This window comes from Rhinatrema bivittatum, chromosome 1 (genome assembly GCF_901001135.1).
Source record: "Rhinatrema bivittatum chromosome 1, aRhiBiv1.1, whole genome shotgun sequence".
Classification (NCBI taxonomy): Eukaryota; Metazoa; Chordata; class Amphibia; order Gymnophiona; family Rhinatrematidae; genus Rhinatrema; species Rhinatrema bivittatum.
Genome location: NC_042615.1, coordinates 291,622,464 through 291,638,488, shown reverse-complemented (window position 1 = coordinate 291,638,488; position 16,025 = coordinate 291,622,464). Strand labels below are relative to the sequence as shown.

General features: G+C 38.1%; 1 protein-coding gene across 1 annotated transcript in view; it reads right to left on the bottom strand.

The window, feature by feature from the left end:
• Positions 1–16,025, bottom strand: part of ANK2 (ankyrin 2) — a 573,506-nt gene that overhangs the window by 88,555 nt on the left and 468,926 nt on the right. Inside the window, 1 exon segment of the mRNA XM_029608082.1 lies at positions 2,962–3,036. Within this exon segment, the coding sequence (XP_029463942.1) occupies positions 2,962–3,036 (75 nt within the window).

Here is a 16,025-nt window from a genome sequence, read left to right as displayed (position 1 = left end):
CAGTCAATATTGGGGTAATTGAAATCTCCCATTATTATTGCATTGCCAAATTGGTTAGCTTCCCTGATTTCTCTAAACATTTCATCATCTGTCTGACCATTTTGTCCAGGTGGACGGTAGTATACTCCTATCATTATACTCTTACCCAACACACATGGGATTTCTACCCATATAGATTCTACTGAGCATTTAGTCTTTTGTATGATCTTTATCCTGTTGGACTCTATACCCTCCCGGACATAAAGTGCCACACCCCCACCAAGTTGATCCTCCCTATCATTGAGATATAATTTGTACCCTGATATAGCACTGTCCCATTGGTTATCCTCCTTCTACCAAGTCTCTGTGATGCCAATTATGTCAATCTCATCATTTGCTGCTATACACTCTAACTCTCCCATCTTATTTCTTAGACTTCTGGCATTGGCATACAGACATTTCAAAGTGTGTTTTTTGTTTGTATTATCAACCTGCTTTTCAGTTGTTAGGGGTAATTTGGAAATCATTAGCTTCGGTGATTTTTTACATATAGGCACATGGACTATGTTTGCTTTTAATGGAACCTCTCTGTTGGGATGCCCAAACTCTCCTGTTTCATTAGTATCCTTCAAGGATACATTTCTCCGAACCATGCACTTAGTTTGAATAACATCAAATCAGAACTTAGAAAATTTCATGTGCATAAGTTATTTATTAAGTTTTTCAAATAAAAATGACATCCTAGGTAACCTCCCTCCTCCTCGAGAGTTCATATGCTATGTTTGTAAGCTGCACTTCAAAAGCCAGATAAATTGCATAAACCCCCTTTTACATGTGTTTTTTGACTTGGAATCACATAATATGCTGTTTTATTACAATATGCAAGACCCTCTAAATCTGTTTCATGATATGCACTTGCTTGCCAGATACTACCTGTATCTTCATTTGGGTGGATGAAGCTAAATGAACATCCCACTCTAGTGATGTCAACTTTGCTAAAGACAAGAATCTCAAAATCTTTGTCTTCATTTTATTCACTAAACTGCCTCATTTAAATTTACTCAAAGTAAATAAAACAGTCCTACTCCATAGGAATGAATGAGGAAAAAAACTGCAAGAAAAATACAAATCTCCCATTCTTTTATATTTATACTTCTATTTTTTATATGAGTTTATATTTTTATATTTTTTATATGAGTTTCCTCCTACTTCTTTGGCCTTTAGCTAAATCAGAACCACCTCTACTGTTCTATGGCACTGCAAGTTTTTTTCCATTGTCCCTTTTATCCTAACAAGTGCCTCAGTCCCTTCCGATGAGAAACATCCCCATAACTTGATGCTGCCACCATCATGCTTCACAGTTGAGATGATATTCTCTGGGTGATGCACTGTGTTGGGTCTGCGCACATGGAACCCTTTGAATTTAGGCAAAAATAGTTCTATTTTAGTTTTGTCAAATCACAAAAGTTTTTGCCACTGATTTGCCCAAATGCTTCTTTGCATACTTCAAATGGCATTCAAGGAGGACCTTCTTGCCGCCTTACAATACAGGCCATATTTGTGCAGTACTTGGAATACTGTTGCTACATTAATACATTAACTAGTCTTAGACACGGAAAACTTGTAGCTCTTTCAATGCTGCTATCAGTTCTTGGTTGCCTCCCCGATCAATCTGCTTCTTGCTTGGTCATCCAGTTTGATGGGATGGCCTGACCTAGGCAGGATCTTAGTAGCACTATGCATCTTCCACTGCTTAATAATCATTTTAACCATGCTCTGATGTATATTTGTGGACTTTGTAATTCTTTTATAGTCATTCCTAGATCTGTGCCTTTCTAAAACTTTGTCCTTGAGTTCTTTTGGCAGTTCCTTGGTGCTCATGGTTGGGTCTTTGTTTGAAATGTACTATTCAACAGAGAGATCCATCAAAAACTGAATTTATCCTATCATATGAATCAGTAAAACTGAACACATATGGGGACAATTTACTTTTGAAGGTGGTGGATTACACCAGAGCTTTAAGTATTTAGGATTATTTCAGACGTTCAATGGAGTGGAGACACCCATCTAAGCAATTCCATTTTTTTTTAATTTCTACATCATTTTCTTACAAATTCTGGAATATATTTTTCACTTGGCTGTTGTGGGATAGGATGTGTGGATACACTGAATGTACATTTTACTTCCAGACTATAAAACATTAAAAGAGAAACATTTTGGAAGGGGATGTAGACTTTCCCTAGCCACTGCATCTTGTTTGATTTGTTCTCATCAAGGAGGAGATAGTATCCACAGCACACATTCCTGCTTTAGCACATGAAGAAACTTCATTTTCTACTCCACCTCACCTACAATAGGAAATTCTACAGCTCAGAACTACATCCTACAAAGCAAACTAGTAAGAAAAGGTAGGGCTAGGGAAAGGAATGATCAATTGCTTCATGAAACCACCACATAGCTTTCCATACTAACCTGAAATAGAAAACAAACCAGCTGTACATATGAATTGCAAAGCTATAGCAGCACACAAATGTGCTAATGTCCATTCTGCACAACTTCGCACCTACCTTTTAGGACTTAGTTGAATTACTGAATCACAATCTAAACTCTCAGATGTCACTACAGAACTTATAGGTTCTACCTCCTCCTCTGCTTTCTGAAGTTGCTGTATCTTAATCTCTATAGTCTCTTTCTCTCGCCACAGCAGACAATGCCAGATACCTGTTGTGAAGCATATAGCACACCGCAAATGGTTTGTACACTTTGACAGAAGGCAGAGGCAGAAAGTCTCCAACCCAGACATAATTAAAAATAGCTTTGCTTGTTAGAAGAGGTCTGATCAAAACTACGACAGCTTGTCATTCAACGTCTTTCTCATTCTCTTCAAAAAGTCACCCACTAAATGTCATTAGCCCCCAATACGTTCAAGATTCATTTAGAGAGAGAACACAGTTCAGAAATATATTTTGCATTATATTATACCTGTCCAGCTGAAGCCAAGATGATCAGCAATGTGAGCCAGCCTCTCCTCTGTCTTTTCTTGGTCTTCCTGTGGATCTAAAGACGGTCAAAACAAAACAGCCACAGATTGTCCATAAAATACAGAAGCAAGGCTGATAAAAGAGTGCAATGCCCTGAGAGTAAAGCAATACCACTTTTGCGGCGGTCATACAGCTCAGAAAACATGAGCTACCCTGGGAGCTTTTCATGAGCAAAGGGCTGCGTCAAGGCAAATCTAAAGCCAGAAAAAAGAAAAGAATAAAGCTGGTTTCAGAAATGAAAGCCGTCTGTTCCCATACCTCTGTAATCATCTTCAAGAAAGGTCAAGTTCAGCAGTGCTACCACTAAAAGTGTACATAATCGGGTTCTCCACAGGGACAGACTTTTCGTTATTAGAATTTTTAAGATATGCGTATTTATCATTGACTTCAGATATAATAGAAACTGCAGCATATTGTGCCTGCTATAATACTATATATCTAAATGCTTGAGGGTAAATTTGAATACCAATTTCCTGTTGCTTTAAGTAAATGCTTAGGACCAGATTAGATTAACCAAGAATTTAGAAGAGGCATGGGAAAAGTAAAAGAACCCCTTTCGAAAACCTATTGGCTTCCTACTTTATTTCAGAGTGTTACAGTGGCTGCCCAGGTTTTTTCGAGCCGGCTTACCACAGTATGCCGACAGCACTGTCAAGCAGAGCCATGGTTCCCATGGAAAGAACTCTGGAAATGCTGGATCTGACAACTTGTGTTATCCTGGCAGAGTGCTGTAGGTAACACAAGTCACCACTGTAACATGGAATGAGGGGTGAGGTGGGGGGAACCCTCAACCTGCTTGTCAGGGGCCTGGGGAGTCTGAGCTTTCATCTTTGCCACTGTTACAGATTTGCTGCCTTTGTGCAAGTGCTTTGAAAGCTTATTATGGAAACACAGATTACGTTTTGTTTTTTTTTAGTTCCAGTGGTGTTCTAGGCATTTATTTTCGGTGCTGGAAGAATTAGTACTTTTTTTTTTTTTTAAAGGGAAACTCTCATGCACACATACAAAAAGGACATTTTCTTCTTTTCTGGGTAAATAGCTATTTTTGGCTTTTTCAGCTATAAAAAGAATTTTAAAAGATATTTTGTTAAACAACCACGCTATGTAGAGCGGTCTAGTAAATCAATGATTTATACAGAAAATTAGAAGAATGCATTCACAGTACATTAGATTATGCTCTCTGTACTAAATTTTCAGTCCTTGTTTACCATGTTTTTGAATTCCTAGAATATTCTAAAATAATGTGGACAAGCAATCATAACTGTTAACATACTGGACGAATTTTATTGGATGAATCAACTACGTCAATTCTGTATTCTTTTAAGTTGATTTTGACTTGATACATCATATCTTAAAATAAATACTAAATAGCCATTTTATATCTGCTTCAGAGCAGTAAAATTCAGTTATGAATAGGACATGATGATATCATCATAGCAGAATATGAAAAACAAGAGAAATGGTTACTGCAGTTCCTCAGTTTCTCTTGAAAACTTATGAATGTGTGCAGTGGTTGTACCATGGTTTATAATGACACACATTCCTATTGTTACTGCTTTTTTGCTACAAACAATATTTGTTGTTTTAAATAATAATTCATCTTTTCCTCTTGTTTACAACACTTGATTGTAAAGTTTTCCCCTATTCTTGTCTTCTGCTCTGGAGGTAATTATATTTATAGTATAGACTGCTAAAAAGTTGAAGCTCTCTCAGGAAATTTGTTGACATAGGCCCCCATGTTACACAATAGAATTTTCTCTAAAACTCTCTGGTCATTCACAAATTGCCCATAGATTGCATGTCATAACCTCTAATATTTTAGAAGTTTTTAATGTATGTAGTTTATGGCAATAACATGATTAAACAGTAAAATTAAAATTTTAGTTTTCAAGATTTTATATTTTATTATCTAGTCAACTTTACATGGAGGTAGCCATTTCGCTTGATTGGAATGTCATCACCAAAATACATTATGGGTCTTATTCAAAAAGACTATTCTCCATTCTATACTTATGGAAGAATTTTTATTGAATAAGGCCCAGTGTTCTACCTCAACCCTTCGAAACAACAGTATTTACTTTTTTTTTTTAATTCTTGCTTTTATTCCTTTAATGGAGCTGTGGATAGGCATCACAGTAGAAAAAACAGTAAAAAGTTGGGCTTTGGTTGAAACGAGATGTGATTATGTCATAACTAGTAAATAATATTACTGACTATGTCACCCTGATTACATATTCAAGTAATCAAGTATTGAAGTAACATCAAAATCTTGAAGAATGGGAAATATATTTAGTCTGATTGAACTATTCCCTTCAACAATGAACATTATTACAGATATAGAAGCACATTATTAAACAAATCTTATTTAAGTGTCATGACAATTTCCCTTTAAAGAAAAGCTCCATATAAAGCCAACAAGTCATCATTTACTAGTAGGAAACTCTTTAGCAAATCTGTGGCAAATCTATAAAATAGTGTGTCAACAAATTTAAAAGTTTAAAATAACAGGACTGTTCTGTGATATTGAAAAGAACAATGGCTTGGCAATGCACAATTGTCAATATTAACAATTCTGTGCAGATCACTAATTTATTGAAGCATCACTGGATAAAGTAATGCACTACAGTAATAAATCCAAGGAAAACCATAATTCAGAACTCCTGCAGCCCTTAAAAGCCAGGTGAGCCAAAAGCAAAGGCTCATGTGTTTTTATTGTCAATGCTTTCCACAAGCATTCACAATATACAATCTTGAGATTGTTTTATAGACAAGAAAATTCAGAGACACAAAAAAGCAAAAAAACAAAAACAAAAACAACAACAAACAAACACAGCTTGCACAAACACATTAACGTTCACAAAAAAGCTTAAATAAAATGAAACACAAATCACTACATATGTAAAATCTATGACATGCATAGCACAGGGATTCCCCATAGATGACAAATACCTTCATCATGGTCATGGACATTATCATCAGGAATACGCTCTATCTGAGTCTCAATAGACTCATCCCAAATAGGCCTTGTGTCAAAGATGTCTTCAGGAACTGACTGCTGTGTTTCAACAGGTGGCACATTTTCAATAACTGAAACTTCTAGGGCACTACTTTCATCATCAGAAACTAGCTCTTGTTCTTTTTCGGACTGTGTAATTCTATCCACTAACTTTGATGCTTCATCACTAATCTCTTCAAAGAAATCAATTGAATTTTTATAAAGTTCAAAAAATTGTTCTTTGTCTTTTGTGGGACTGGTAGAGCTATGGGAAGATGAAGAGCTTTTCATCTTAACTGGCAATCTTGAAGAAAATATCTTTGGTTTAGTCACCTCATCTGATTCTGTTTCGAGCAGTACCTGACTGGACTGTTCTCTGGTCTCCATTTCTACCTCAGTACAACTTCTAGTTTTTCCTGAGTGCTTTGTTTTGGAGTCTGAGGAAGAACTTGCATCTGATTCAGACTTGCTTCGATGATCTTGTTTTAAAGGTAGTTTGCATGCTACTTCGGGGGCTCTGAAGGACTCTGATAAACAGACTGACGTCTCTGTGAATGTAAAATGTTGCTCAGCTCGTTGGAAAGTTGCTTTGACAGGAATTTTAGACTTTGGTTTTTGCTCATCTTCATCAAGAATGCCATCTGATAGTGCACACCCATCTTCTTCTAAATATGACTGAGGTACTGTTGAAAGAGAAGCACTAGCTCTTACAGGAATTTTGGATTTACTTTCTATGTGAGGCACATTCTCCATGATGGCAGTAGGGATTTCAATCACAGATCTCTGTTCCTCTGGTGAAGAGTCTGGAGACTCCTCATCTTGTTCAGGAAACACAGATCTAGCAACTGTGGAAAAATCTAACTGAACATCTGTTAGCAACTGCTCAGGAGATGAAGGGCAAGGTACCTGAGTGGTGTCAAATACATCCCCAGTATCAGTTATGGAGAAAGAATATATATCTGAACTTTCTTGCCCAGTGGTTTCTTTCTTTGGTGATACAGGTGAAGCTGAAATGCCCATTTTAATTGGTATTCTAGATTTCTGTTCTGGTTTTGTGACTTCTGAACTAACACTTGTGGTTTTTGTTTCCTCTGCTTTTTCTGTAGTCCTTTGCTGATCAAGTTCAGTCAATGCTACCACACCCTCATCTGATCCATGCATTTCAGTGGTTGTCTCACATAATTCTGAAGGACCAAATGTTTGAGATGAGCTTGTGGTTTTGGGAACTTCAGCCTCTGTAATCTCTTCTTTGATTTCTGCAGATGATACTTCTTCTGTTAATTCTGTACATTCTTCTCCAATCTGGAAAAAGTGAAAGCTTTCATCTGCATAGGTCCTCTTGGTCATATCAATAGCTCCACTTCGGGTCATTTCAAAAAGCTTCCCTTCATGAAATAGAAAAGGATTTTGTTCATTTGTGGGTGTCCCCTCCTCTGTGGGTGTTCGTGCTGGGGTAGTATCTGGTGTTGTACCCTGGGATTGTCTGTCTACCATCAAACCAAATATCTTTTGCTCTTCTTCTTTCACTCGAGCTGCAAAAGCTGCATCATCTTCTCGTACTGCACTCCATGAGTCAATGTCTGTTTCTGATTTTGTAATAATCAATTTACTGATTGGCTCCTCTTCACTATCCCTTGACAACATGTCCTTTTCAGCAGACCTGTCAAGTCCCTTGATATCTGAAGGCCAAGAAGTTGTGGAGGATTTTTCTGTATCTAACTGCATGATTCCAAAAACATCTACTTGTTCTGATCCTATTTCTGAATATACTGATAATTCACTATCATCTTCAAATAATTTCTCTTTACATGAAGCCTGTGTGCTAATAGGACTTGCCAGTAATGTATCCTCAAGCAGTGGAGTGAATACTGGGGAAGATATCTGTTCTTCATTAATTTCAGCTCTATTGTCAGTATCAGGAAAAAAATGTTCTGAAGGGACATTTTCATAGGGACTTGTTATCTGTGGAACTTCACTTACACCATCAGTGTCAGTATAGTTTACAACCATAGCATGTGTTGTGTCAAATGTATCTTTGTCAATGATAAAAGCTGAGCATTCTTCTGTAGAATGTTCACTATAATCAGCTTTTTTGAATATTCTGACTGCCTTATCAATTTCCGTATGATCACCATCCAAAAATGGACTAGAAACCATATCAGATTCCAGTTCCTGAACTGTTTTGTCCACCCCATTAAATTCTGATTCAGTATATTGGGAGTCATAATGTATATGGGGGCCATCTACTTTGTGAGATTTAGTTTCAATAACAGTAAAACTTTTATACATAAACATCTCTGAATCATCAGTATCTTTTTGTGATAGGACATCATGGTGTATAGCCTGTGTATCTGTCATTCTATTAGTATCACTAATCACATGGTGGAATCCCTCACTTAAGTGTGTCAATGGGCCATTAGGGCTTACTATATCACTTTCATTTGTACTATAAAGCTCTGTTTCATCCAATTCTGTTATGTCAGTGTCAGCGTGATGAACATCTGGTCCCTCAGCAGACGTTTTATGCTTTATACCTTTTATAAGTAGTTTTCCTTCCGTCTCATCTAGTGGCTCATCAGATTCTAATTTTTCCTTTTGCAATCCAGAAGTATGTTGCCTGGAAACAATAGGTTGAAATGCCATTTCTTCAGGGCTTGAACTAGAATCTATACTGGGTGGGAGAGGGGATGGAGGTTGTACCCGGATTACGGGCTCCATCAAGAGACCAGAGTCAGCTTCTTTCTTTAGCTGAGTTAACTCAGGTTCGCTTTCTGAAGAGGAAGAACTTTTTCGACTTTCAACAGACATGACTACAATTTGTACATCTTCGACATGCAAAACTTTTACTTTTTCCTCCTCCGATTCAGCTTCCTGTGCACTGCTTGCGTCTGGCACAAGTACAGATTCTTCTTGCTTTGATTCTTTTTTATATTCCCTTTTCTGCTTTGCTTCTTGTTCAAGTTCATCAAACATTTTTATTTTTGTTACCATCTTAAACATCTCTTCCTCAGGTGTAAATCTCTTCCTTGGCTCACTTTCTGAATCATCATCCTCCGGTTCTTCAGTAACTTCAGGAATTATGCTTGGTTTAGCTAGTGACTGTGTATCTGATGTTTTGGGTGTGATTTCATAACTAATTTCTTCAGAGCTAGGGGTTTCAGGGGATAGAGGACTCTTTCCTGAACTTTCCATGAGAGATATTTGTTCTAAGCTGTCATCCTCAGCACTTCCATCAGGATCTCGAAGAATTCTAGAACGTATAGAGACCAGTTCTGATGAAAGATCTGCTTTGACAGAGCTAATCTGGGCAACTTGCTCCATGAATATTTTAGTCTTTGCCATTTGCTCCACAGGACTGTTTTCAAGGGAGTCACGACAAGGTGACTCTTTTGTAGGGCTTGGTTCAATGGAATCTGGGGTTTTGTGTGAGGAGTTATCTTCTATCACTGGACTTGCTTCCAAAGAATCTTTATGACTGATAGCAATTGATTCATCTGCTACTGGACTGCTACTTTCAATGTCAAGACTAGGAAGTGAAAGTTCTAATCCCTGTGGACTTTTAATAGCCACTGGAAATTCATATTCTAAATGTTCATCTGTTTTTAAAGAGACATTGTTTTCTGCTGATTCCGAGAGATCTTTGGTAAAAATATTAGTCTCACTACTAACATCTTTTGTGACAGAGATTGATTTACTAATCAACAGTTCATCTGCCTTTTCCTTAGGGCTTGTAGAAATACTTATATCTGCATCATATTGTTCAGAAGTAACTGGACCTGAATCACTAGAAGTAGTTTTAATAGAGCACACCTCAGCTGTTTTGTCTTGTAGTGGTGTATCACAATACTGGGCATCACTATCATGCGCTAGGGATGCAGATTCACCTTTAATGAGATGCACGCCCACCTCCTCCGACAAATCATCAGCAGAAGGCTTGCAGATGTTGGAGTCCTTAAGTACAGCAATATTTTTCACACCACTAACTGGTGAAGGTGCTCCTGGTGAATGTGGCTCTGTTTCCCTGTGCACTGAGCTAGTTTTGGAGTCATTGTCAGGAGGTTCAGTTTTCTGGTCAGGTTTCTTTGGTGAGAAAGAAAGGCTTTCAGGACTTGTTTCTGGAGTCTCTGCCAATCCTTCATGCTTATAACTCTCTTCAGAGCTGACCTGAGGTGTTCCATCAAGCAAGAGACTACCACTAGGAGAATCTGCAACACCTTCATGCTTCAGGCTATCAGAACTGCCATCAAAAGCCCCACTTTGCAGAGACAGAGCAGGAAAAAATCCATCTTTTACACATTCTGTAGGGAAGGCAATGTTGAAAGGGCTTGTTAATATTTGTTCTAATTGAAATTGTGCTGCTTCGGTATCTGAAATCTTTCGGAACTGTTGATATTTGTCATTGTCCTCAAGTTCTTCTTTAATGACATCAGAAAAGTCTGTTGATGTTTTTCTGTCAGGGCTAATCTGGAGGTCGGAATCTCTATGCTCATCAGTCATTCTTCTCTTCATGATTGGAACCTCCTTTGTGCATTCTTCATCAAATACAGGATAGAAAGATTCTTTTGCTTTATGGCTGTGATCTGTGTGTTCATCTACAGGGGGTGATATGGAACAAACAATTTCTATACCTTTTTTCCTAAGCTCATCAGAAACCTGTACCTCTTCTGTTGGCTCTAAATCCCCATATACCTGAAATTGTTGGCACTCTTGGTCTGTCTGTCTGTCTGTTATGTCTGCTTTTCTATGTGAAAGTACCTGCCTTGTTTCACTTTCTGAATAAACTACTTCTGCTTGAGCTTCCTCCTTTCTGGTGACCTTTCTGACAGGAGTCAATTCAGACTCTGCTGCTGACTTATTTTCTTCAGAGAGCTGCTTTTGTTTTGTACCTTTTACGGACTTGTGTTCAAAAAGTCCTGATTTTTCCTTGGATGGATCCTGTCCTGATTGGAATGCTTTCATCAGCTCTCGAACTGACATAGTCTCTTCCAGTCGTTCTGTTTTAGTAGAGGGGGAAATAGGTGGCTGATGTAACTGTAATGGTTTTTTGGCAGACTCCTCACCAACGAATCCCTTTACCTGGTGTTTAATAGGTTTTTTGGTAAACATTTTTTGCTCCTCTTCTACTCGCTTTTGAAGAGCCTTAACTTTCTCTTTTATTGAGCCAATGGGAGTCTCTTCTATGACAGGTGACACAGAAGAAACATCTGAAGCAGGTGCTAGAATTAAATGTGATTCTTCATCTAATGACTCTTCTGAACTAAACTTGGTAAGACTAGCTTGATCTTCATTGCCTTGAAACCATTCTTCCTTTTGTTGTTCTCTCTCTTTTAATTTCCTTCTAACAGGTTTTTTAATTTCAAAAACTGCTTTGCTCTGTTCTTGTAAAGTCTGTATCTCAGTTAAACTGGAGTCTTGTGGTTTCTTTTCAGATCCCCTGCTGATAACAACAGCTTCAAATCTTTCTTGGATAAAATCTTCTTCGAATGTCTTAGAAACTTCATGAAGTGGCAAATAGGTATTCAGATCCTCTGAAAGGTAGTTCACTATTCCTGTCATGTCTTTTGACACTTCCTCCTTTGGGCCTTTGTCAATCCTAATTTCCACACACAGAGGTTCACTGACTTCCGAAAGTGTTCTCTGTCTGGCTTCTTCAACCTCCTCGTCACTTACAACAATCCACTCTTCTTCTTCAATGCATGGTTTATCCGAATGGATTCTCTTGGGCTCTGGCTCTTCTCTTGCATATGTTCCACTTCTCAGAATCTCATTGACTTTTTCTAAGTCCTCCTTCACCCTTCCGACAATTTCAAATGGTTCTCCTGGTTCTTCTTCTGCTCCTTTCACAAGATCCTTCACTTTGATGGGTCTTGTCTTCTCAGTAGAATCAGTGGTCAAGATTGCAGTCATTTTGATTAATTCTTGCTTCATCTCAGTCACTTCCGAAAGCAAATCAGGACTTGCTAATATGGGGTCTTCATTAACCAAGTGGCTTTTCAGGATAGATGTTTCTGTAGATTCTGTCTCTTCATCATCTTTGAGGTGAATGAAAAACATTAAAGTAAAATGGAAATCAAAAATAGAGATTGGAAAATGTAATCAGGACTGAAACGACACAAGAGTCTTTGTTTGAAGTAGAAAGGAAGTCAACACAATGGGCTGGGAATGGCTGGTGCATCCAGAGGGTCTTGGGACACAAGAGCGAAGCAAAGCTAAAGGAAAATAAAACTGGAAAGGAAAATGGGCAGGAAATAACTTGCTTAGATTTCACACTTGAGCACATTCACACATACAACACCAAAGCAATAACAAACCAAATACCCAGGGAAACAAGTAAATAAAGACGTAACAATCAACAGATACAGGAACAAATATTCAACAAACAGAAACAGTAATAAATAATCAACAAACAGAAACAAAGTGGGAACATAGCGGAATCACACAGATAAGCATCTCAAGATTGTTCAGATGTTATAGATCAATGTCCAAAGGGGGGAAAAAAAAAAAGAAAATAAAGTTTTACAACAGACTAAAACTGACTGGAGGTTGATTTCCTCTAAGAGAAAGCCAGTGGTAGCAAACTTTCAGAGCCACAACTAATAACTGTAGTATGGGTATTTCTCTTAATAAACAAAATCAAAAGATTTACAATCATGTGTGGAGTTCCATAGTAATCTATAAAAAATCAGCTGCAAACCGGCATTTCACCTAAAGGAATTTCACAACTAAACAATGACACAATTTCTTGCTTTTAAGAGGTATGGTCCTTTCCTTGGAGCCATCCTCGTTATCTGGACAAATAATGAATAGACAAGAAAGGGAAAAATAAGAAAAGAAAATTAAGAATTAATTGTGAATCAACGTAAAGATGAATTTAAAAGATTAAAAATGTAATGTACAGCAACCAAAGAATCAGAGACATTCAAACTGAACACGCACACACACACACGCACACACACACAGTATAGCATATGCAAGCCAAGTTATTTCCATGCAAAGCAAAGGTGTAGCAAACAATGGGGACGCAACTTTATGTCAAGGCACTAAAAGGCATGGTTATAAATAAATTAAGATTACATGAAATCATTATGCAACATACCATGGTGAAGTATTTTTTTTATCCCTTTTTATAATTCCAAGTACAAAGTACTAGTTATATGCAGCATGCATATAACTATGCATGCTCCATAGTTTATCCCTTTTTATAATTCCAAGTACAAAGTACTAGTTATATGCAGCATTCAATGCAAAATAGATCTTAAAGCAGTTCACCAGACTGGCGGGGACTGTCAGAGAAATAATGGTCAATTAGAAACGATGGCAAAAAAAAAAAAAAAGACCTTATGGCCTATATAGACTGTCCTATCCACACGAGCTATTTGGCTTTACATTTCCTATCAGTCCCTCAGAGATCCCCTGTGTTCATCCCGTGATTTCTTGAATTCAGATAATGTCCTTGTCTCCAGCATGTTAAAAAGGAGGCTGTTCTGCCACCCTCCCTGGAAAGAAATATTTCCTTAGAACATTACAGGATCTGCTTACTGTACGACAGCACTGTTACACCTTATTAACAGGTGCAAAGATTTTTTTCCCCATTGGCAAAATAATAACTAATGGTACTTTGAAACATCCAGGCCCCAAAGAACAAGTCATTTTTACATACTAATTAAATTTGTTACAATTTTTGCATTTATAAGGGCCAGTTTCTAACGAACCTCACTGATACAAGGTCCATGGGTTCTTTTTACCTGCAGTCTTTGCTCCAATTTTCAAAGGGGAAGTATGTGCAGACTTCCACTCTGAAACATGCCACTAGCAGAAAGCAGCTCTGGTCACTTGCATCTGCTTTCCCTGTGGACAGGAGCTGTCATGAAAAAAAAGCACATGCCCAGATCTGAAAATGTTGTCTATACGCCTACTTCTCCTCCCTCCACCAAAAGACACCACCCCATGAACACCTCCCTGTCAACGTGGCTGACAGCAGGGAAGCTGCAGAACCAATGCACAGACATTTAAGGTGCCATAAGGGCAGGGTATTTTCGGACAGCAGGTTACACGGGTGAATCGCTTTGGAAGGTGCCTTCCATGGGCGGGGGTAATTTTCAAACACAGGTTCATGTGCATCCATGTATGCACATAACCAGATTTCCCCCATTCTTCTCTCCGCACCAAAAATAGTCATTCTAGGGGTGGGGGTGGGGGGAGCGAGGGGGCAGTGGTGCAGGAATTAATGTGCACACTTTTGATTTAAGAAAGTAGGCAGATAAATTAACCCTTGCAGGTTACGTGCTGCAGACAGCAGGGGTGATGTCGTGCGGGTTAGTTTGCATTGTCTTCTTTCGGGCAATTCTCAAAGTGAACTTATGGGCGTAAATTTGCTTTGAAAATTGGCACAACGTGTGCAGGGCGGAATTTAGGCGAGCTGACCTAAAAGGATTCTCTGCATGTGCCTAAGGAATATATTCTCATCACGTTGGATTTCATATACAGTGCACTGTGCAGTCGACTGCTTCATGCTAATTCATGGCAACTGGTGTTCAACCAGAAAATGAGCCACTCGGAATTCATCAATTAATTTAATTACAGTGCGGAAAAAATTCAATACGGAATGTGCTGCATACTATAGAATATAGCACAGCACATAGTGAGGCTTTTTAAAGCATTTTCCATTTCAGAGATACTTTTTTCAAAAGCAAAACATATTATTTTGTCCAATTCTGTAGGTGCATTTGGCTTCTTAAAGTCCCATTTTTCTGAAGACGTGTTTAGAGTGAAAAATGATCCATTTCCCCAAACTACCAGACTAAACCAGTATTGGCATAAAGAAAACACCTTTGCCAAATTAAAATACATCCTAGTTAAGAATAATGGCTTTGGAACTAGGATCTCTGGCATTATGATACAAATTTCTTTTTTTGTTTCTAGTTGACTGTAAACCTAGCAAATTAAGGACCTGGTCTTACTATGGCTTTTCTCCCATTCTGTGTCTATGGGGAAAATGCTTAGTAAATGGGGCTCTAATTTAGAAATGACTACAAAACCAGATTAGGGGGGGAAACAAAACTATATAATACAAATCTGCATTAAATTTAAAAAAAAAAGAATTGTAATATATTTTGAAATGCTCTCTGAATGTGGTTAATGGTAGTTAAAATTTCTTGCAGTTTATATTGTGGAAGAAACAACACTGCATTAAGTTCTTGGACTTTCAACTGATTTTTATGGCATAGTGCTTGTATCAGCTGGGCAAACGTGAAACAATGTCTGCCCTTTGCTGTCACAGGGCCTGATTTGTCAAGTGTTTTTTTTTCAGCTGACACAGAACAGGAGAAGACCTCTGAAGGCTCAGCCCAGAGGGCTGTGTGAAATCCGGGAAATACCACGGTACGTTCACAATGCTTACAAGGCTGTTTTGTCACCAGGGTAGAAGACTTAACAAGTCGCAGATTTCTGTGAAGCTCCGTATACATCCCCTGGAGTTTTCCGCTACTTTCCCTCCGAGTGAGTGCCCATAGAAATCTGAGACTTTCTAGTGGTCTGCAATGTACCTAAAGTGCATATTTTTGCAAAAATAAAAAAATTAAAGAAAAGAGACTGTAGTTTCTTCAAGCAGAAACCTGTGATGGGGAAAAGTGCTCATGAAGGGTCCTGAAAGTCACTGAAAAGTGTGAAAATTTCGCTTGGGGGGAAGAAAAGGTTTAAATGTTTACGACTCAAATAATTCCTACAAATACATTTTCTACTAAGTGATAGAATGCAATTGACTCTACTGGAAATCTGCTACATGTAGGCATATTCAGACTTCACCATGGTAATGATGGCAGGGCACTTAGACATTGTGGACAGTATCCCTTTTGGAAATACGCGTCTAATGCGAGCAGATCAATAATCCGCTAGACAGACAATTTACGGGTGCGGTTCTTCAAAAGCGATACTGACCCTTTTTTGGATAAAAATGGGATGGCAAAGGTTATGTCAACAAAGAGAGAGAAAACAGAAATGTGGAATGGGCA